A 24422-nucleotide genomic window follows, 5' to 3' on the forward strand; every position below is an offset into this window, starting at 1 on the left:
AAGTTGATGCCGCGTTTAATTGGTCCATTTCAGATTACGGAAATGGTATGAGAGGTGGCCTATCGTATTGCTTTACCACCGACATTTGCGAACTTGCACGACGTATTCCATGTGTCTCAGTTGAGGAAATACATTGCGGGTCCGTCTCATGTAATCCAAGTGGACGATGTACAACAGGTGAAGGATAATTTGACAGTTGAAGTGTTACCTATGAGGATCGAAGATCGGAAGTTGAAGCAACTGCGTGGTAAGAAAATAGCTTTGGTTCGAGTGGCTTGGGAAGGAGCAGCAGGTGGGAATGTTACTTAGGAGCTGGAGAGTCAAATGAAGGACTCCTATCCCGAACTCCTCGCTCCAAGGCCTGAGGGCACATTCACCTCCTGAGTTTCTCCATAGGAATGATGCGTAGCCATCAGTGTTGTAGCATCATGTGATGTATCATGTTGAGACATGGAAGTTGGTTGCTCTATAGTGGTTCCATGGTAATTTTGGTGAGTAGCGGTATTGGGAACAAAGGCTTCATCAAATCGGTGCAAGCAATGATAATGGCATGTCCATACTTTGTAAGTATCAGATATGCCTAAGAGGGGGGGTGAATTAGGTTTTCAAAAATTAATCGGTTTTATGAGAAAGTCTTCTGATTTTTGGTTAAGTGTTTGAAGGCTTTTGATGGTTTTTATCTTTTTCTTGGTAATGGTGATGAAAGCGGTAAAAGCGAAAAGATAAAGAACACAACGATATATACTGGTTCCCCTCACAATCCGAGAGTACTCCAGTCCCCTTTCAAACACGAAAGAGATTTCACTATAGTTAGAATTATTGTACAAGCCTATGCCTACTATCTAACCTATAGGGTGATCAAAGGTTCTTAACACCTTTAAAATCAATCAACACTAATGTGGATGAAGAACAATCCTCTTCAAACACACCACTTACTTCCAACAATCCTGGATAGTAAGGAAATAATTTTCCTTGAATTTTTACAAGAGATTTAGATGAAGTTTGTATAGCACTATCAATCTTGAATTGATCTTCTTCTTCAAATAAACAATTCTCAAAATGGATATAAGTGTTCACAATGTATGCATGAAACTTTGAATGAATTTCTCAATGAAAATGTGTATAGAAAGTTTCACTTGAAAGTATGAATTTGATGAACACTTGGAAATATTGAAAGATGAAGATTTATGAAAGTTATGAATTGTTAATGAAGAAGGTGATTAATGATTATGAAAGATGTAGTATTTATAATGTGCTAAACACCTCATTGAATGGTTATTTTTCCATGAAGCAATGCAATGATTAAGTGGTATGAAAACAAATTCGTTTGAATGAAATCATGCAATGGAAAAACACACTGGTTCAGTAGGAACCGGTTCCTGCCTGGGACAACCCGGTTCCTGCTGAACGTTACAGCAAAAAAATTCAAATTTTGAACTGAGGAACCGATTCCTGCCTAGGGACAACCCGGTTCCCCATAGTAAACCACATAATGCTGAAAACTGAGAATGCTGGGAACCGGTTCCCCCATAGGGACAACCCGGTTCCTAAACCCTTTATTTTGAATTTTAACTTTAAAAAAGGTTTTAAATGATCTTTTGAAGGATGATACTTTGTAGTATGTTTATGATATGCATGAAAATATATTTGTGAACAATTATATGTCAAAGTGAGTATTGTTTGTACCTTTGCCGTTTTAGCTCGATCCTTGAATCTTTATTGTTTCTTCAAGACTTTGAAATGATGTGTTTCTTGCTTAAAACTTGAAATACTTTTTGCACATCCTTTTATGAAAGCTTGATGTCCATATTGTCTTCATCAAAACAAACTATGCTTAAGAAGCTTCTATTTACATTCTCCCCCTTTTTGATGATGACAACCAAGTCTTGAAACTGTTTTGAAAAAAGTTATTTTGTGCTTTTGAAATTATGTTGAACAATGCAAGACTCCCCCTATGTTAGAGACTCCCCCTAAATCCATGATTCCTTCTTTGATTTATGGTGATGAGTTTCATTTGTTAATGTTAACAATGGCCTGCATTTTTTTTCTTTGAAACAACACAACACAAAAACACATGCATATTCTTCTCCCCCTTTGTTATTATCAAAAAGGATGGGGAAAAAGAGAGAGTTGATATGAAATATAAACACAAGGTGAAATATCACAAATATAACACAAATCGAAATACTACAAACATAACACGATTAAACAATACGAAATGTAGTTTTTTACGAGTACAACATAAACATAAATAATCCTAAACATCACGAAACATAAAGGGAACAATGTCTAAAACATAAAGAAAAACCAATAATAAAATAGAGCATTATAATAAAGAGCACATAATTTAATCACTTTCATCCATTTGCTCTTCATCATCGTCATCTTGTTCATCTTCTTCTTCACTTTCTTCCTCTCCCTCATAATGGGCCAAGATCCGCCTTTGAGTCCGTTGAATTTCCCGCATTTGTCTTCTCATAAGGTTATGCTCATAGTTGTTCTCCCGCTTGTTGTTATCAATCGATGTTTGAATGGAGCAAAGTTTGTCAAACATCATCTCCATTGTGTATCCACCTTCGGGAGGTTGAGGGATTTGTGGCACGGCCGGTTCGAAGTCAACTTTGTAGAAAAATCTACCTTCACGATCCGTAACAATTCCTGTATTTTTAAGAGCGGTAGAAGTGGTAATAGCACACTCTTGTTCATCCATATTTTTCTTCGGTTCCCTTTGGAGGAGAACACCGGCATTCCGAACAATATGAGAGATGGCCCTTGCATAAGGTAAGCCTCCTTTAAGGGAAGCCATAAGCTGCATGTGGCGCATAACTGAAAGAGCCCAATTGACTTCAATGCCACGTCTTAGAGCAAGCAAAACCATCAACTCAAACTCATTGACCCTGGAATGGTTAGAATTCTTTGGAAATAAAACATAAGCAATGATAAGATGGAGCATCCTATCACTCACCGATATGCTTGAACCGAACATGTTAAACTTGGTAGCAAGCTGTTGGCGGACTGTGTCGCGTTGAGTTGGTCGGCACATATCCACAAAGACATCAATCTTACTATACGGTTGCCAATCCTCCGGAATGTTACCTTGAAGGAGCACTAAACCCTCATATGGAATTCCTAATAGTTTCCCAAACTCCTCAACATCTAAGCAAATCTCTTTTCTTGAAACTTCGGATACCAAAGTGAACTCATCAAAATCATTGGTCACTATCTTAAGGTTATGGTAAAATTCCCTAACCAAATCCGGGTAATAGTCTCCATGATCACTCACAAAATTTGCAACACCGGCATTAGCTAACCTAGCATTTAAATTAAAGCTATGAGTTGGGAAATCATGAAGTTTACCGTACTTAGCCGGAAGGAGTTTCCGACTACGAATGTTGAATGTGAGTCTCCGACTCTTGACAGTTGGTTGGAACTCTTGAGGATCTTCACTTGTCTCTCCAATCTTATTCTTTCCCTTTGCACTTCTTGAAACTTTGGGTGCCATTGTTGAAAGGAGTTGAGAGTTAGGGTTTAAGTTGGGATTTTCGGATTTGGTGAGTGGAGGAGGAGTTGAGTGAGATATGTGTAAGAATGGAGGATTATATAGAGTTTTGAGGTAGTGGGTGTTTTAATTTTGAGAGTTATGGTGAGATAGTGGAGCTTTTAATTTGGTTGACAATGGAGGTGGAAGGTTTGAAGAAGATGAAGATGAATGTTGAATGAGAGTGAATGTGAGTAAGTGAGTGGTTGTGAGTGAATGAATGTGTACATTAAAAGATAGAAAGCATTTAAGAGATGTAACAAATAAAATTAAAAAAAATAAATAAAAGAGTCAAGTTAACGTTACAGCAAAAGAGAGGAAAGAAAAATCTGGAAAAAAGTACGTGGGAACCGGTTCGTCCCTACATGGGAACCGGTTCCTGAGACACAAAAAAAAAAAAAAAAACGCTTCTGGAATTTATTATGGGGAACCGGTTCGTCCCACATGGGAACCGGTTCCTGGACTGAAAAAGTTCAAAAACTTTAATTTTATGAAATATAAAGCATACATATCATACATAAATACCAAGGCATAATATATGAACATTCATAAAACACTTTTTATCACATAAAATGTTAGAAACGTGTACCTTTGATTTATGATAATAACGAACGAATTTAAACATCACCTTCATCTAAAATTCCAAGCTCTCGTCGAATTTTGTAAAACGATTCTTTTGGGAGAGGCTTGGTGAAGATATCCGCAAGTTGATTATGAGTATCTACAAAAGTGACTTCAACATCTCCTTTAAGCACATGATCGCGAAGGAAATGATGTCGAATGTCTATGTGTTTGGTTCTTGAATGCATGACCGGATTCTTTGTGATATTTATAGCACTTGTATTGTCGCATCGAAGAGGAATGCATCCGAGATCAAGTCCGTAGTCACGAAGTTGTTGCTTAAGCCAAAGAATTTGTGCACAACAACTACCTGCTGCTATGTATTCCGCTTCGGCCGTACTAAGAGCAACACATGCTTGTTTTTTACAAGCCCATGATACTAATGCATTTCCAAGAATGTGACAAGTACCACTTGTGCTTTTACGATCAGTTTTACATCCTACATAATCCGCGTCAGAATAACCAATTAAATTGCAAATACTACCTTTAGGATACCATAAGCCAACGTTGGTCGTTCCTTTGAGATACTTCATGATCCTTTTAACCGCCATAAGATGTGATTCCTTTGGATTTGCTTGAAAGCGAGCACAAAGACAAACACTAAACATTATGTCAGGACGGCTTGCCGTCAAATACAATAAAGAACCAATCATACCTCGATACTTGGTAATATCAATTGGAGTACCGGATTCATCTTGATCAACATATGTACCGGAGCCCATTGGAGTGTTCATTGCTTTACAATTGTCCATATCAAACTTCTTCAGCAATTCTTTACAATATTTGGATTGATTGATAAAGATTCCTTCTTTGAGTTGCTTAATTTGTAGTCCAAGAAAGTAGTCCATCTTTCCCATCATAGACATCTCGAATTCTCCTTGCATCATCAATGAGAATTCCTCACACATTTCTTTGTTAGTCGATCCAAAAATGATATCATCAACATAGACTTGAACCAATAAAGTGTTAATTTTGATTTTCTTAATGAACAAAGTTTTATCAACCTTACCCTTTTCGAAACCTTTTTCACACAAAAAACTGCTAAGTCTATCATACCATGCTCTAGGTGCTTGCTTTAATCCATAAAGAGCCATTCTCAACTTAAAGACATGTGAAGGATTCTTGAAGTCTTCAAATCTCGGAGGTTGTTTTACATAGACTTCTTCATTGATGTAGCCATTCAAGAATGCGCTCTTGACGTCCATTTGATAAAGCTGAAAATTTAATGAACATGCATAAGCAAGTAAGAGACGAATTGCTTCTAACCTTGCAACCGGAGCAAATGTTTCTTCAAAGTCGATGCCTTCTTCTTGATTGTAACCTTGGGCCACCAATCTTGCTTTGTTTCGAACAATTATACCATTCTCATCAAGTTTGTTCTTAAACATCCATCGGGTACCTATGATGTGTTTATTACTTGGTCTAGGGACAAGTTTCCAAACTTGATTTCTCTCTAATTGATTTAATTCTTCTTGCATTGAATTTATCCATTGATCGTCTCCTAAGGCTTCATCAACTTTGGAAGGTTCAATTTGAGAAACAAAAGCCATGTGTAAGCAAGCATCTTTGAGATTTAATCTTGTTGCAACTCCTTGGCTAATATCACCAATAACTTTATCAATAGGATGATCTCTATGAGTTCTCCATTCTTTTGGTAGATCATTGGTGTTAGATTCTTGTTGTACACTTTCTTGTTGAACACTTTCTTGTTGAACTTCCGGTGCCTTCACAATTGTATCATTTGAATGTTCTTTCGGTGCCTTCACAATTGTATCATTTGAAAGTTCTTCCGAGGGTAAATCTAAAGGATCATCATCATCACAAACAACTATTTCCTCCTTGGAGGTGTTAGTTTCATCAAAAGATACATGCATGGATTCTTCAATAGTTAACGTTCTTTTATTATAAATTCTATATGCTTTACTAGAAAGAGAATAACCAAGAAATATACCTTCGTCAGATTTCTCATCAAACTTACCAAGATTGTCTTTGTCATTGTTGAGAACAAAGCACTTGCATCCAAAAATGTGAAAGTGAGCAATGTTTGGCTTTCTTCCTTTGAAGAGTTCATATGGAGTCTTTTTTAAGATAGGTCTAATGATTACTCGAATTCCAACATAACATGCCGTACTAACCGCATCCGCCCAAAAGTATTTAGGAAGATTTGCATCACTAAGCATTGTTCTTGCAAGTTCAACTAGAAACCTATTTTTCCTTTCAACTACTCCATTTTGTTGTGGAGTTCTTGGTGCTGAAAAATTATGAGAGATACCATGTTCTTCACAAAATTCTTCAAATGATGCATTTTGAAACTCTCCACCATGATCACTTCTTATGGATACAATCTTTAATGATTTTTCATTTTGGATTTGTTTTGCATACTTCTTAAAGGCATTAAAAGCATCACTTTTCTACACAAGAAACAAAGTCCAAGAATATCTAGAATAATCATCAACAATAACTAAGGCGTATACATTACCTCCGAAGCTTCTTGTCCTTGATGGACCAAATAAATCCATATGCAATAATTGAAGTGGTCTTGTTGTAGTTACCACATTCTTTGGTTTGAAAGAAGATTTGGTTTGCTTTCCCTTTTGACATGCATCACATAATTTATCTTTGACAAACTTTATCTTAGGTAAGCCAATAACAAGATCATGTTTGGTTAACTTATTTAAATGATCCATATGAATATGGGCTGCTCTTTTATGCCATAGCCATGATTCATTATTGTTTACCAAAAGACAGTTTACTTTCAAAGATAAATCATTTAAAGAAATCATAAAAATGTTATTAATTCTTGTACCTTTGAGTTTTACCTCATTGGTGACTTCATCGATGATCAAGCATTCCTCCTTAGTGAATTTGATCTTGAAGCCTTTGTCACAAAGTTGGCTAATGCTAAGAAGATTATGCTTTAGTCCTTCAACATAAAGAACATCTTCAATTGATGTGAAAGGTGGTGCACCAACTTTGCCTTTGCCAAGATTTCTTCCTTTATTTTTGTCTCCATAAGTGACAAAACCCTTGGCCTTTAACCTTAGATCTGAAAATTGGTTTAGGTCACCCGTGATATGCTTTGAACAACCACTATCTAGATACCATAGGTTTGAGGTGGTCTTCAAGCATGCCTACAAAACAAATTAAGTTTTGTTAGGTACCCAAATGGCTTTGGGTCCATCATAGTTAGTTCCTTTCTTCACCCATACATAATGTCCACTAGGAACACTAAAGTTCCTTACATAACAAGCATTGGGTGTGTGACCAATAATACCACAATAAAAACAAGTAGGTTCAAAGTTACTTCTATATCTAGGAGGATAAGATTTCTTTTTAACAAAGTTCTTCCTTTTAGGATAATGTTGCATTACTTTAAGCTTGATCACTTTCTCTTGAATTGGTTGGTTACTAGCCTTGACAAAGATAGTCTTGTTGGATCTTGGTTTATCAAATTTAGAGAAACCAAGTCCGCTCTTATCATTGGAGTATCTCTGTGTGCTAAGAACATTTTCCAATCCAATTTTCCCTTTTTCATATCTTTCTAAAACACGTTTTAATTGGACAATTTGGAAGGAAAGTGATTCACAATTCTTGCATGCAACATTATCTTCTTGAACACTAATCATTTTTTCTTTGTCATCTTTATGTTCTACTTCAATTATCTTAACCTTCTCTTCCAAAGATGATATTATTTTCTTTTGAGATGAGATAGTTTTATAGAGAATTTTGCATTCTTTTAATAATTCATCTATTGCACCTTGTGCACCATTATCAAAAAGAGAATCATCATAACTAACCTCGCCTTCTTCATCGTCGGAGTGGTGTGATGCCATTAGTGCTAGGTTTGCACTTTCGTCACTATCGGAGTCCGATGAGGAACTTACTTCATTATCTTCCCATGCTATGTAGGCCTTTTTATTTTTGAACTCCTTTTTACCTTTGAATCCATTCTTCTTCGAAAGCTTTGGACATTCCGGCTTTATGTGTCCTTGTTTCCCACATTCATAGCATGTAACTTCTTGTGATGAAGTGGATGCTTCTTTATCCTTATGCTTTGAGAATTTCTTTCTTTTGACATAGCTAGTATTATCAATATTATTTTTATTACCAAAAAATTTGCCTAACCTTTTTACAAGAAGCAAGAAATTTTCATCTTCATCCGATGCATCTTTCATTTTGCTTTCTTTTGAATCTACCTTTAATGCAATGCCTTTGGATTTCTTTTCTAAGTTCTCATGCTTTTCCAATCTTCCAAGTTCCGTCTCATATTCTTGATGTTTTCCAAATAGTGTTGCGGAAGTAAATTTTGATAAATTTTTCTTTTTGGATATCGCCGTCACTTTTGGTTGCCACTCCCTTGTCAAAGATCTGAGTACTTTAAGATTAAGTTCTTCGGTAGTAAGAGTCTTACCAAGTGCCTTCAAGTGATTTGTCAAATGTACGAATCGTTTTTGCAAATCGAGAATAGTTTCTCCGGGCTTCATTCTAAACAGTTCGTACTCTTGGCTTAAAGTATTCAATCTTGATCTTTTAACTTCAGTGGTACCTTCATGAGTTTCTACAAGAGTATCCCATATTTCCTTTGATGTTTTACATGCCGATACTCGGAAAAATTCATCCATACTAAGAGCACCTTGAAGGAGATTGACCGCCTTTTTGTCAGCAAGAACCCTCTTTCTATCGTTATCATCCCATGACGCTTTAGGTTTATCCGATCCAACACCGTTAACGACAGTTACAGGAACATGAGGACCTTGTAGGACAGCCTCCCATACTTCTTCTCCTTGTGCTTCTAGATGAGCCTTCATTCGGATTTTCCAAAAGTCAAAGTATTCACCACAAAACAATGGAGGCTTGTTGTTAGAACCACCATCTCAGAAAACTGGATTTTGGTTTGCGGAAGCCATTCTGGATCTTTAGGAAAAAGTTACCTATAACCTGCTCTGATGCCAAATGTAAGTATCAGATATGCCTAAGAGGGGGGGTGAATTAGGTTTTCAAAAATTAATCGGTTTTATGAGAAAGTCTTCTGATTTTTGGTTAAGTGTTTGAAGGCTTTTGATGGTTTTTATCTTTTTCTTGGTAATGGTGATGAAAGCGGTAAAAGCGAAAAGATAAAGAACACAACGATATATACTGGTTCCCCTCACAATCCGAGAGTACTCCAGTCCCCTTTCAAACACGAAAGAGATTTCACTATAGTTAGAATTATTGTACAAGCCTATGCCTACTATCTAACCTATAGGGTGATCAAAGGTTCTTAACACCTTTAAAATCAATCAACACTAATGTGGATGAAGAACAATCCTCTTCAAACACACCACTTACTTCCAACAATCCTGGATAGTAAGGAAATAATTTTCCTTGAATTTTTACAAGAGATTTAGATGAAGTTTGTATAGCACTATCAATCTTGAATTGATCTTCTTCTTCAAATAAACAATTCTCAAAATGGATATAAGTGTTCACAATGTATGCATGAAACTTTGAATGAATTTCTCAATGAAAATGTGTATAGAAAGTTTCATTTGAAAGTAAGAATTTGATGAACACTTGGAAATATTGAAAGATGAAGATTTATGAAAGTTATGAATTGTTAATGAAGAAGGTGATTAATGATTATGAAAGATGTAGTATTTATAATGTGCTAAACACCTCTTTGAATGGTTATTTTTCCATGAAGCAATGAAATGATTAAGTGGTATGAAAACAAATTCGTTTGAATGAAATCATGCAATGGAAAAACACACTGGTTCAGTAGGAACCGGTTACTGCCTGGGACAACCCGGTTCCTGCTGAACGTTACAGCAGATAAATTCAAATTTTGAACTGAGCAACCGGTTCCTGCCTAGGGACAACCCGGTTCCCCATAGTAAACCACAGAATGCTGAAAACTGAGAATGCTGGGAACCGGTTCCCCCATAGGGACAACCCGGTTCCTAAACCCTTTATTTTGAATTTTAACTTTGAAAAAGGTTTTAAATGATCTTTTGAAGGATGATACTTTGTAGTATGTTTATGATATGCATGAAAATATATTTGTGAACAATTATATGTCAAAGTGAGTATTGTTTGTACCTTTGCCGTTTTAGCTCGATCCTTGAATCTTTATTGTTTCTTCAAGACTTTGAAATGATGTGTTTCTTGCTTAAAACTTGAAATACTTTTTGCACATCCTTTTATGAAAGCTTGATGTCCATATTGTCTTCATCAAAACAAACTATGCTTGAGAAGCTTGTATTTACATACTTGCCACAAAGTTGGCCTATTTCCCAAGCTAGATGGATTCCCACGACCTCTTCTTCGACCACGAAAGCCATAGCGATGACCTCTAGTGTTCGAATTACCTCTATTTGGAGGTGCACTTTGTTTGGAGTGTGATACCACAAGATTTGCAGAGACAATAGACAACGCAAGATCTTGCCTAAATTTGTCTAACTGCTCTTCTTGGCATACAACAATGCTTCAACATCATACCAAGTCAGGGAATCAGATATACCATACATTTTCATCACAAATGGACTGTATTCTTCAGGAAGACCATCCAAGATTGCATCAATTTGAGTTTCTTCGGTAATTATATCACCTACAGCCAGTAAAGAATCAATAATAGACTTGATTTTGAGAACATACTCAGATACCGTATGATTTTCCTTCTTCGAAGTCTTGAGTTCTGAACACAGTTGCCAAACTTTAGCTTTCATCATCACATTGAAGTGTTTGTGAATCCGATCCCATACTTCGAACGAGTGTTTGTAAGAAAGAACCCTTGGTAGAACGGATTCAAAGATAGTAGAGAGGAGCCAGATGAGCAACATTTGGTTTTGCACCAACCAAGCTTCATAATCTTCTGTGGTGACATGATTTTGTCCATCGAGCTCCAAATTAAATTTCTGGGAAATTTGAGGACTCACCACAAATATGTGCAACCTGTTGGAGAGGATTACACCTTCAACCTGTTGATTCCACAAAAAAGTTGTTGTCATTGAGCTTGATGGATAATTTCACACCAAATCCATTACCGCTTAATGAATTGGACTGAATGGAGAGTGAATTTAGGGTTTCCGAGATGCAAGGGGAATTTGGTGCCGATGCCATGGATGTGAATTCTGCAAGGAAGACTGCGAGAGGAGATGATGAGGAACGAATCTTCTCTGAAGCTTGACTTATCCATGGAATACGCTTTTCTGAAGCGTGGGTGAAGATTGATTGAAGCTTATTAGAAGCTTTCTTGATGAAGGATCAAAGCTTCTTTGAAGCTTTCTTGATTTGGAGCGGAAGAGATCAAAAAGCTATTGATATCATAGTGAAAATGAATAATACTTTGTATTTTCATTCATACATTTGTTATCTTTTACAATGCACATGTACACTTTATATATTCAGTATATACAAACTGTTTTCTTGTTACAACATCAGCTCTATGTATTCACTTCTACTTATCTCTATTAAAAGTTAAAACTTTTAAGAAATTTTTCTTACAGTTTGTTCATTGTTTATACAAGTGCTCATAGTATCGATTTATACTATGTTACTAAAGTAACTAACTTAAGAATAAGTTATAGGAAAACTTTATTGCACAAATAATTATTTAATTTTATAATATTTTTACACTAATCACTTTTAATGTTTTTGGAATTTATGATGCAAAGTAGATTATATTAAATAACTTTGTCTGTTTATATTTTAATGAGTAAAGTCAACTTTATATTATAAAATTTTATATTCTTATTTTTTTTTTGAATTTTCAAATTTATGATAAATGAATTGTCAATACTAAACGACTATTAAAGAAGTTTACATTAAATTAAATAATTAAATCATTTCTTAAAACTTCATTCTTATATGGTTTAATCTTATTTTCGTAAAAATGTTATCAAACACTTAGAGCTTCATCTCTATAAGTACCGTATTATCCTTAGCTTACTCCTCAAACCATAGAGTGTGTACTAAGAACATAATCATCTCAGTGTTGTTGTGATAATATGGATTTTACTTTGGGACATGCATTTTCATATATACTCATCTATGTAGGTGCACTCTCAATATTACTACATACCCCTTCGTCTTGTTTTCAACCCAAAAAGCTTGTTATTGTTACTTCAAACTTCTCATCTGATTCAGATTCGTCATCTTCAATGGCTACTTGGTATGGACCTCCTGACGGTGATGGAAGTGAAGGTATATAAATATAAATTTTAGTGTCATAGTATTTCATTTGTAAAGATTAATTTTTCTTGCACCTAAAGTAATAAATTTTCATTTGTAAAGATTAATTTTTTTGCACCTAAAGTAATAAAAGATTTATTATTATTATTATTATTATTATGTAGGCGGTGCTTGTGGATATGGAAAAGCTGTTGGCCTGCCTCCATTCAACTCAATGATATCAGCCGGAAGCCAATTCATCTTCCAAGAAGGCAAAGGATGTGGCTCTTGTTATGAGGTCTAACAATTTATCCAATATAACTCAAAAAAGATGAATTTGTGACCAAAGTAACATAAACATAAAAACTATTTGACCTCTAATAATAACTTTAGCAGTAACTTTTTTTGTTTTGATTTCAGATTATGTGCACAGGAAATTCTGCATGCTCAGAAAACCCTGTGACAGTAGTTATCACGGATAAGTGTCCTGAGTGTAGTCATTATTTTGATTTGAGTGGCAAAGCTTTTAGTTCCATGGCAATTTCAGGTCAAGCTGACAAGCTACTAACAGCCGGGAAAGTAGCAGTTCAATATCAAAGGTAATCTATCCATTTCTTTCCCCCCATCCTGACCCTGCATCTGATGTGTATCTTGATGTCTTTACACAGCTACCAATTGAGTTGACTTAACTTTTTTTGACATGATTTTGCAGAGTTGCATGCAACTATCCTGGGGTATCAATAACTTTTCGTGTGGACCCGGGATCTAACCAACAATATTTTGCTATTGTAATTGAATATGAAGATGGGGATGGTGATCTCAAAACAGTTGAGCTCAAAGAAGGACTTAGCCCAGCAACTTGGGAAGCCATGCAATGCTCATGGGGCGCTGTTTGGAAAATTGATAAAGGGGCACCACTTCAAGCACCATTTTCTATTAGGCTAACAACAATTGAATCTGGCAAAATATTTGTGGCAAATAATGTGATCCCAGTTGGTTGGAAGCCTGGTCAGACTTTTAGAGCAGTTGGAAATTTTGATTAAACCTAAAAACATACGTGTTTGGTTCCTACTCAATCAAGTCAATTTAAATGGATTCTGAATTTTATTATAGGATCAATTAAGAATAAGTTATATTTGTTTGGTTCCTCATATTTAATATTTTTAATAAATATTTAATGATAGTTTTTAGTATGAGTAAAATAGTAAAAAATATGACTTCACATAATATTATAAGAACCTCATTGTTTATGAGGTTATAAAGTCAATAGGAAATAGAAGTGTAACATGTAATAATAAAAAAGATGACTTCCCTAGTTAAAATGCAAACAAAGCTTTTATTAAATGTATTTTAATAAGAATTTGACTTTGAATCAAAATTTCCTAAAATTACTAGTTATTCAAAATTCAAAACATTAATTCATAAGTCTTTTAAAAAGTCATTTCGTATAAAAATAATTTTTATATGATTTTAAATCACTTATTCTCCTATTAATTGTGTTGGAAACCTGGGATAATATTGAAGAGTAATTCAATATTCAGAAGATGAGCATCAGAAGTTCTGATGTGGGCTGATCTTCTAATTGTTACTCAGAAGATGTTGTTGACCAGAAGATGTTATCTTTTGGGTCCCATTAGCTTAGCTGTTTAGTAGTAAGGGTACTTTAGTATTTTGTAGTACTGTACTGTTTGTACCTTAGACTTGTTCATTAAGTTTACTGTTTTATGGCTTATGTGGCAAGATTTTCTTTTTCTATAAATAGCCTTGTAATAGCTATCATTAGTAGTAGAATACAACATTTATTCTCTCATATCTTTTGCGCCGTTATTCTATTATTCTCTTTGTCATCATCTTTATTCATTGTGCACCAACAATTGGTATCTAGAGCTTCGGTTCCAAACACAGGGAAACACGAGTGAACGTGAGTTTGTGTGACTGTGTGATTGATTTTGTTTCTGGGAAACAAAGTTGTGTTGAATCACATTTTTCTTGATTGTTTGTGGGTTGGGAAACACTGTGTGAGTGTGAGTGAAATCTGTTTTTTGTCTGTACAAGTTTAAAGATGAGCGGAAGCAACTTGAATACCAAACTTCCAGTTCTTGATGGTAAAAACTGGAATAGATGGATGATTCAAATGCGTGTATTATTTGGTGCTCAAGATGTTTTAGATCTTGTCACTAGAGGATATGTTCCGGTTGCAGCGGATGCAACGGAAGAACGAAGAGAAGCGCAGAGGGAAACGAACAAGAGAGATCAAAAGGCGTTGTTCTTCATCCATCAGTGTGTGGATGTGAATGTGTTTGAGAAGATTTCTAATGCTATGACGTCTAAGGAGGCGTGGGATATACTGGTCAAGTGTTACGGTGGTGACGTATCAGTAAAGAAGGTGAAGCTTCAATCCCTGAGAAAGAAATATGAGAATCTCAACATGAAGAACAATAAGAAAGTCTCTGAGTATATCTCTAGAGTGATTGTGATCACTAATGAGATGAAGGCTCGTGGAGAAACCCTTTCTGAACAGGTAATCATAGAGAAGATATTGAGGTCACTTACTCCTCAATTTGATTATATTGTTGTATCTATTGAACATTCTAAAGATCTGGAAACCATGAGAATAGAAGAGTTGCAAAGCAATTTAGAAGCACAAGAGTTGCGTCTGACTGAGAGAACTTCTGAGAGAGAAGTTGAGCAAGCTCTAAAGGCTTCTTTTGTCAAGAAGGACCAGAAGCATAGACGTGGTGATAGATTCAAGAAGGAAGCCTCAACTTCTGATGAGAAGAGATATCAGAAGGGAAAGGATAAGAAGAAAGTTTAATGTTACTGTTGCAAACAGTTTGGCCATTTTGCTAGAGACTGTTTGGCAAACAAAGGAAGGAGATCAGAAGAAGAAAATATAGCCAGAGGAGGATCAGATGATGAACCTGTGCTATTGATGGCTTCAGAGTCTGACGAAAGATGTTCGTCAGAATGGTGGTATATGGACACTGGGTGTTCAAATCACTTGACTGGAAACAAACAATGGCTGATAGACTTTGACTCTGAAAGGAGGACAAAGATCAGATGTGCTGATGATAAGTATCTTTATGCAGAAGGTATGGGAAATGTCAAAGTCAAAGTGAAGAATGGAAAGACTGTTCTGATCAAAGACGTTTGGTATGTTCCTGGAATCAGAAGCAATTTGATGAGTGTGGGTCAGCTCATTGAGAAAGGTTTCTCAGTTGTTATGAAGAACAATCTCTTGAAGTTGTATGATTCCAATCAGAAGTTGATTATGCAATCTGAACAGGGAAGCAACAGAACATTCAAGGTGAATGTAGAGACAACTGAAACAGAGTGTCTGAGTGCTGAAGGCTCAAAAGGTGATAGTAAGTTGTGGCATAAGAGGTTGAGGCATCTGAACTATAGAAGTCTGGGACATCTAAGTTCTAAGAAGCTGGTACATGGCATTCCAAAGATTGTAAAGCCTGAGAAGTCATGTGAGGTATGCATGAAAGGCAATCAACCCAGACTGCCATTTGTATCAGAAGTTGCTCCAAGAGTAAAGCATGCTCTGGGAGTAGTGCACTCTGATGTGTGTGGACCATTTCCAGAACCTTCACTTGGAGGAAATAGGTATTTTGTGTCTTTTGTGGATGAGTTCACAAGAATGACGTGGGTAACTCTCATTAAGTTTAAGAATGAGGTGTTTACAGAATTCCTGAAGTTCCAGGTGAAGGCTGAAAAACAGAGTGGTCAGAAGATAAAGATTCTCAGAACGGATGGTGGAGGTGAGTATAACTCTACAAAATTCCAAAAGTTCTGTGATGATAATGGAATTGAGCATGAGGTTACTGCTCCTTATACTCCTCAACACAATGGTCTTGCTGAACGTAGAAACCGTACTTTGCTTAATATGACGAGAAGTATGCTAAAAGAGAAGAAGCTTCCTCATAATCTATGGGGAGAAGCTGTTGCTACTGCAGCATATGTGCTCAACAGGTGTCCAACGAAGAGGCTGAAGGAAATTGTTCCTTTAAAGAAGTGGACTAAAGAGAAGCAAAGTGTTAGTCATCTGAAGGTTTTTGGTTCTGTGTGTTACAAACACGTTCCAGAAGCTAGAAGGAATAAGCTGGATGATAGGAGTAGAGTGATGTTATTGGCGGGGTACCACAGTACAGGTGCATACAAGCTCTATTGTCCAGAGACTAACAAAGTTGAAGTCAGCAGAGACGTCATTGTGAAGGAATCAGAAGTTTGGGATTGGAGAGAGTCTCAACCAACTTCTGATGTAGAGATAACTTTTGAAGAAAAGTTAGAGTCAAAAGATGAAGAATCTTCTAAAGATCCAGATTCTGATGATGACCCAGAATCTGGTGGTCGTCATGATTCTGGAAGGGAAAACTCTGAAGACGTAGAGTCTGGAGGACAAGCTTCTGGAGATAATCATGAAGGTGGAGACTCTGGAGGTGGTGACTCTAGAGTAATTGACTTTGAAGTAGCTCAACGGCCATAAAGAGTCAGAACAATACCTAGAAGGTTTGCAGATTTTAACATGTTGCAAGACACATAAGTTGACTCAGAAGGAGATGTCATTCAGTGTGCCATGTTAGTAGATTCTGAACCAGTGAGTATTGAAGAAGCGCTCAAGAATGCCATGAAAGAAGAACTTGAGGCTATAGAAAGAAACAAGACTTGGAAGCTGACAGAACTTCCAAAGAAGAAGAAAGCCATCAGCGTCAGATGGGTTTTCAAGGTAAAGCTGAAGCCAGATGGATCAGTTGGTAAACACAAAGCGAGGCTAGTGGCTAGAGGTTTTCTTCAGAAACCTGGACTAGATTATTTTGAGGTGTTTGCTCCTGTAGCTAGACATGAAACAATCAGACTGGTGATTGCGTTAGCTGCGAACAGAGGTTGGTCCTTGATGCATCTGGATGTAAAGTCTGCATTTCTGAACGGTCCATTACAAGAGGAGGTATACGTGTCACAACCCCCTGGCTTTGTGAAAAAGAATAAGGAAGGGATGGTGTACAAATTACACAAAGCTCTGTATGGATTGAAGCAAGCGCCCAGAGCTTGGAATTTGAAAATTGATTCATTTTTCAAGAAGCAAGGGTTTCAGAAGTGTGAGATGGAATATGGAGTCTATGTGCAACATTCTGGAAGCAATATGATTCTATTGTGTATGTATGTTGATGACATATTGCTTACGGGGAGTTGTACAGAAGATCTGATGAAGTTCAAGAAGGTGCTGATGAATGAGTTTGAGATTACAGACCTTGGGAAAATGTCATATTTTCTAGGGATGGAGATTCTGTATTCAGAAGATGGTATCATTCTGCATCAGCCGAAGTATGAATTAGAACTTCTGAAGAAATTCAAGCTGGAGAATTACAAAGCTGCTGTTACACCGTCAGAAACGAATCAGAAGTTGGACTCTGATTCTGAAGGTGAAGATGTTGACGCTACGATCTTCAAACAGTCGGTTGGTTCTCTAAGGTATTTGTGTTATACTAGGCCTGATATATGCTATGCAGTTGGATTGGTTAGTAGGTTCATGAGTAAACCTAAGTGGTCCCATTACCAAGCTGCTGTCAGAGTCTTGAGATATGTCAAGGGAACTCTGAAGTTTGGCATATTGTTTCCTTCTGGGAGAAAGGAAGAATTAGAGTTATTAAGTTATTCTGATTCTGATTCGTGTGGAGACAGAGTTGATAGAAGGAGTACTTCTGGATATTTTTCATGTTTCTGGGAGGTCCTATTTCTTGGAGTTCCAAGAAGCAACCTGTTGTTGCTCTATCAACCTGTGAAGTTGAGTACATCGCAGGCGCTGTAGCTGCATGTCAAGCTGTGTGGCTTCTGAATCTATTAGAAGATCTGAAGATTAGAGTGAAGAAGCCTCTAAAGCTGATGATTGATAACAAGTCTGTAATCAATCTTGCCAAGAATCCGGTGTTACACGGAAGAAGGAAGCATATTGAGACTAAGTATCATTTCTTGAGAAGCCAAGTCCAGAATGGAACATTAGAAGTTGTGCACTGTAGCACCCAGAAGCAGATGGCTGATGTTCTGACGAAGGCGATCAAGACGGATCAATTTCTGCTCTTGAGGGATGCAATTGGCATTGTCAGCTTTGAGTGAAGAATATGAATTAAGGGATGGTATTGAAGAGTAATTCAATATTCAGAAGAGGAGCATCAGAAGTTCTGATGTGGGCTGATCTTCTGATTGTTACTCAGAAGATGTTGTTGACCAGAAGATGTTATCTTTTGGGTCCCATTAGCTTAGCTGTTTAGTAGTAAGGGTACTTGAGTATTTTGTAGTACTGTACTGTTTGTACCTTAGACTTGTTCATTAAGTTTACTATTTTAGGGCTTATGTGGCAAGATTTTCTTTTTCTATAAATAGCCTTGTAATAGCTATCATTAGTAGTAGAATACAACATTTATTCTCTCATCTCTTTTGCGCTGTTATTCTATTATTCTCTTTGTCATCATCTTTATTCATTGTGCACCAACAGATAAAACTCTAGCTTCATGTTGATGTGCACTCACACAAAGCTTTCCAACTCAGATTGATATAATTATTATTAAAAAAAGTCCCAAAATAAAAATATATCTCTTCAATGTTTTTAAACTCTAATTCTTACATTTTATAATTATATTTTCTTTAATTTTAATTTTAATAATGACTAAAACTGAAACTAATACAATATTGTTATAATCTAAACAAAATTATATAGAGATCTAAGAGAGGTAGCGAAGAGAGAAAGCAATATCATATTATCTTCTTTCAAGTGTACTTTACATCAATGTTTTAAAAACCGGACCAGACATCAAATCGGTGAGGGTACTGAGTCACTGGTTTATTGGTCGAACCACTGGGTCACTGGTCAAACCACATGACTAAATCGTGTTAAACCGAATAACTCGGTTGAATAGACCGTTCGTTATGACAAAATTATATAGGTATAAAATCTGTCGAACCGAATGATTCAGTCCCTACAAAATATAACTAGTACTTAAAATTTTTTGAAAACATCATATTATAAAAAAAAATACACAAGTTCATAATTTAAAATCAAATTTTACACATAGGTATCACACACAATCAAATAGTACATATATATAAGAGTGAAAACCCATTTTGGTCCTTCATAAATATTACACGAGTTAAATTAGTCCCTCACAAAAAAAATTGACCCAACTTAATCCCTTACAAAATTTAACCGGATCATATTAGTTCTTCTGCTAATATTTTTCTCAAATCGATTTTTTCCTACTTCTAAACCGATTCTTTTCATACTTTTAAACCGTGACTGAACTGACACATTAGATTTTTTTATTTTTTATTTTTTTAAATTCTAAATTATTTTTTATTTTTAATTTCATTTTTAAACAGTTATCAATAAATAATATCAAAAAAGCCAAAATTATTTCTTATAAAGTAATTTTTAAACAAGTAATTTCCATGATTTCTTCTAATATTAACAAATTCTATACATAAATTTTTACCTATGATGTCTCAAATTCAAGTCCCTTCAAGTTAAATGATTTTCACTTTACAACTAGACAAATCAATTTCTATCGTTAATAAAGTGACTATCATTTACAACTAGAAAAATCAATTTCTATTGTTAGTAAAGTGACTATTACTTACAACATGACAGATCAATTTCTATTGTTAGTAAAGTCACTATCATTTACAACTAGATAAATCAATTTCTATTGTTAATAAAGTGATTATCATTTACAACTAGACAAATCAATTTCTATGGTTAGTAAAATGACTATCAATAGCAACTAGACAAATCAATTTCTATTTTATTAAATTGACTGTCATTTAATCTGAAGAGACTTAGGTTCGAGACCATATTAATACAAATTTTGTATTTTTTATTTTAAATTTAGAATTGTTTATGATTAAATACATGGGTCTGAGTTCAACTCCTTATAAGAAACAATTTTGGCTTTTTTATATTATTAATTCATAATTGTTTAAAAATGAGTTTAAAAATAAAAATCAATTTAGTATTTAAAAATTGAAAAATAAATAAAATCCAACGTAGCAGTCCAGTCACGGTTTAAAACTTGGAAAAAATTGGTTTGAAAAAAATATTAACAGAAGGACTTATATGATCCGGTTAAATTTTATAAGGGATTGAGTTGGGTCTATTTTATTGTGAAGGACTAATTTGACTCGTGTAATATTTGTAAGGGACCAAAATGGGTCTTCACTCTAATTATAAAATATAAACAAAAGTTTAATCGCAACATAATTTAATTGAATAATTTATAACAAAATAATTCTATTGTCTACTAAATTTAATTTCAATAAAAGAAAAATTGTTTCAATGTTGAGATCTTCTTCTTCAATATCAAAATCATCTGTAACAAAATCAACCGCATCTACAACAATTTTTTTATTTTTTTAGTTTGTTTATTTTATTTTTTATTTTAATTTTTAATTAAAATAGTCAATATGACATTGTTTTAATTTTTTAAAATAAAAAATTTAAAAATACATTTAAACCACCGGTTCACAAAAGCTGTCGGTTTTAGCGGTTTTAGCGGTTTACACCAGTTTTGACCGGTTCACACTAGTTCAATGACATTCCCGATCCAGCTATTGAACCAGACTGGTTGCCTGGCCGGTTCCCGGTCAGACCGGTCGGTCCGGTCCGGTTTTTAAAACACTGCTTTACATTGCAATGTGGATCTCTATTTATAGGACTCAAGGGAGATAGAAAATCACACATATTAAGTATGGAATAGGAAGATGAAAAACTAGGAGAAGGATGGACATCCACTAACATAAATATTCATAACACTCTCCCTTGGATGTCCATTGAGGATATGCCTCGTTAAAATCTTACTAGAAAAAACCCAGTGGAAAAAAATCTAGTGAAGGAAAAAGAGTACATTATCCTTTCATTTCTCCCCCTCGGTTGAACAGTCATTTCTTCGATAAAGACCAATCTTTTGTACTATATGATTAAAAAATCTACTCGGGAGTGACTTTGTGAAAAGGTTTGCAATGTTATCGGATGAATAGATTTGTTGGATGCTTATATCACCATTCTTTTGGGGAATTATGTTTTTTCTGGTCTCCTTTAATGTAACCATCTTTCAGTTGAGCGATGCATGCAGTATTATCTTCATATATGGTCGTTGTATTTAATTTTTCAAAAGGTAAACCACAAGTATTTTGGATGTGTTGAATTAAGGATCTCAACCAAACGCATTCTCGACTTGCCTAATGTAATGCTAAAAGTTCTGCATGATTACATGATGTTGCTGCAATGGTTTGTTTCACCGATCTTCGTGAAATAGCAGTACCCCCACATGTAAACAAATAACCTGTTTATGATCTACCATTGTGAGGCTCTAACAAGTAACCTATATCTGCATAACCTATTAATTCAAATTTGGATACTTTTGTATAAAATAAACCCATGTCTATTGTACCTCTAAGGTAACGAAGTATATGTTTGACTATGTTCCAATTCCTTCGTGTAGGTGAAGAACTGTATCTTGCTAATAAATTTACATCAAATGATATATCAGGACATATATAATTAACAAGGTACATTAGTGCTCCAATTTCACTAAGATATGGTACTTCAGGACCAAGCAATTCTTCATCCTTTTCTCGAGGTCTGAAAGGATCTTTCTCCATATCTAATGATCTAACAACCATTGGAGTAGACAACGGGTGACATTTTCCCATATAGGTGTTTTAACACTTTTTCTATATAGCCTTCTTGATGTACAAATATTCCTTTGTCCAAATGTTCAATTTGTAAACCTAGACATAATTTTGTCTTTCCTAGGTCATTCATCTCAAATTCTATCTTTAAACAATTCATAACTTTTGGGAGCTCTTCAGGAGTTCTAATAAAATTTATGTCATCCACATAGACATTTGTTGCACCCTCAAATTTTCGCTCATATACTCAATACAATTTGACTCCTTATAGTCAAAGATTTCTCAATTGCTCAAGAGTGCTTAGGGTTTTCATCAGACAAAACCTCCTACTAAAGGGACCATAACTAGGGTTTTGCTTCTCTCAAAGGAAATTAAACTTATAAGGCCTCAAATTGGACTCCATGGTGTCTCATATAATTTAAAGTATCGTCATACCAGGTTTCAAGCCTTGAATCAGATGATTGCTCAATCAATGGCTCAAATGGTCACCAATCGACCATGTTGACCTAAAAGTTAACTATGGTTAAAGTACAGTCAAACTTCAAGATTTTTCGTCAAAATAAATCATTTGAGGTCACATTCATCATTTGATCAAGGATTGAGCATGATTCATCAAGGAAAAGTTTAGGATCAACAAAAACTCAAGTTGCTAAATTAAGGTTTTAGGAAAGAAAGTTAACTGAACTTTGACCAACATAACTTTCACATGGTTCATAAGAAATTGTCCAAATAAAGCTTATTTTTATTTTGAAGGAAATTTCATCCCCTACAATTTTGTCTCTCTAATGACTTGGCCAAAAATGCTTCATTTGAAAGATATGGGCCAAGACATTACAACTACTTTTGAAAGTCAACAAAAAGTCATTTTTTTTCTCAAAGAGTGGCACATGAGTATGGTAGACTCAATTGAGATGAAACCAAAGGGAGATTTTGAGGACATCCTAAGCTTTCCAAAAAGTCCTAGAACACCTTCATATGATAAAAATTGAAAGAGTTATGGAATGTACAAGCTGGCTAAAGTATGAGAGGTGTATAAAAGTCAATTTGGGTAATTTTGAGATCTGTGACTAATGGGCCTATGATTTGGATTATAAACATGCTCATGACCTTAAGAAAGGGCTTTAAATCCATCATTTTATTTTTATGATTTTTATTTGTATTTATTGGAATTTTTTCATTTAAATATTAAATAAATCATTAAAAATAAGAATTAAATGGATTAAATCTCAAATGATATTTTAAATCTTTCTAGAAGCCAAATAAGCAAATCTTGGAGCTAAAGAAAGCGTGTAAGGATGAATGGGAATTGACTGGCTTGATTGAAGGTTGTGCCATGTCTAGAGTTTCTGAGCTTTGAATTGGTAACTTTGATTACAAGCATAAATGGACCGAATCGATGGCACCATCATGTTTAGATGGTGTTTTCCAATCGATTTATACCTTTATCTGGAATTTATATTACATATTGTGTGAGATTTGAATTCGCAGGAGATATGGCTACGGTTGGACTGTGGGTATAACCTACTGCTACTACTGAAAAACCGTGGCTATATACCTGTGTATTTTGGCGAAGAAAAAGACTGGTTGGCGCGTTAATTTGGTTTTGAATTTCAATTTAATTAACTTTTTATATTTTATATTTTCTTTTCATTTCAATTAACAAACAGGCACATTGTGTAGTGGGTGAAGCGCTTATTGGTCACCCCAGGGTCCCTAGTTCAAACCCTGGTGGTGACAAACCCTTGTTATTATTTTTCTAACCCTTATTTTTTTATTCTTTTAATTTTCTTCTAACAAACCTTGACTAAGCCATTACTTTTCTTTGACAAACCTCTAGAGGGTTTAGGTTTTTTTTAGCCAAGATACTTAATTTTATTAATTTGCTTAATTAGGTTTTCTAGCCAATAATTAGTTAATTATATTTTTTTAACCAATAATTAATTAATTAATTTAGAATTAGGATTTAATTAATTAAATTTAATTTAGACTTTTAAGTTTGGATTAATTAACATTAACTAGGTTTCTACCTTTTAACCCTAATCCTCTTTTTTCTGATTATTCAATCTTTCTTATTATATTTGTAACTGTTCACAGTCTGTAATAATTAAGATTTAAATTCCTTGCAATTTTTCTAAATTATGTAACTGCTCATGGTATGTAATAGCTTAGGTAAATTTACTTTTCCGCACCTCCTATTATGTAACTGCCCCAAAGCCCTGTAATAGCGTAGGACGTTTTACTTTCCGCATTTTATTTTCCTGCAAATATTAACTACTTAGATGAATGGTTAATAGGATTGTATGGTAAGACTTAAAATCAACTGTTAGATCACTTCTAAATCCGAGATAAAGATAATTGAATCTAACACACTTCACACTCACTCACCTTAAGGGTATCCTCTCTTTGTTGCCTTATCGATATAATGGTCAAG

At 35.0% G+C, this 24422-nt stretch overlaps 1 protein-coding gene across 1 annotated transcript; it reads left to right on the forward strand.

Annotated features, from left to right (window-relative positions):
• The first annotated feature begins 12144 nt into the window (after positions 1 to 12144).
• On the forward strand, positions 12145 to 13350 carry LOC131630583 (putative expansin-B2). The gene is made up of 4 exons (XM_058901363.1): positions 12145 to 12340; positions 12493 to 12605; positions 12728 to 12906; positions 13020 to 13350. Exons 1-4 carry the CDS (start codon positions 12145 to 12147, stop codon positions 13348 to 13350), a joined length of 819 nt encoding a protein of 272 aa, XP_058757346.1.
• The last annotated feature ends 11072 nt before the right edge of the window (positions 13351 to 24422 follow it).

The sequence above is a fragment of the Vicia villosa genome, unplaced genomic scaffold (assembly GCF_029867415.1).
Source record: "Vicia villosa cultivar HV-30 ecotype Madison, WI unplaced genomic scaffold, Vvil1.0 ctg.000700F_1_1, whole genome shotgun sequence".
In the NCBI taxonomy this organism is placed as follows: Eukaryota; Viridiplantae; Streptophyta; class Magnoliopsida; order Fabales; family Fabaceae; genus Vicia; species Vicia villosa.

What these genes read in the sequence shown, in the direction of transcription:
- LOC131630583 (XM_058901363.1), top strand. Translation starts at nt 12,145, where the DNA reads ATGGATTTTACTTTGGGACATGCATTTTCATATATACTCATCTATGTA. An exon ending in TGACGGTGATGGAAGTGAAG is followed by an intron (nt 12,341 to 12,492) that starts GTATATAAATAT and finishes ATTATTATGTAG; the next exon opens with GCGGTGCTTGTGGATATGGA. An exon ending in GATGTGGCTCTTGTTATGAG is followed by an intron (nt 12,606 to 12,727) that starts GTCTAACAATTT and finishes TTTTGATTTCAG; the next exon opens with ATTATGTGCACAGGAAATTC.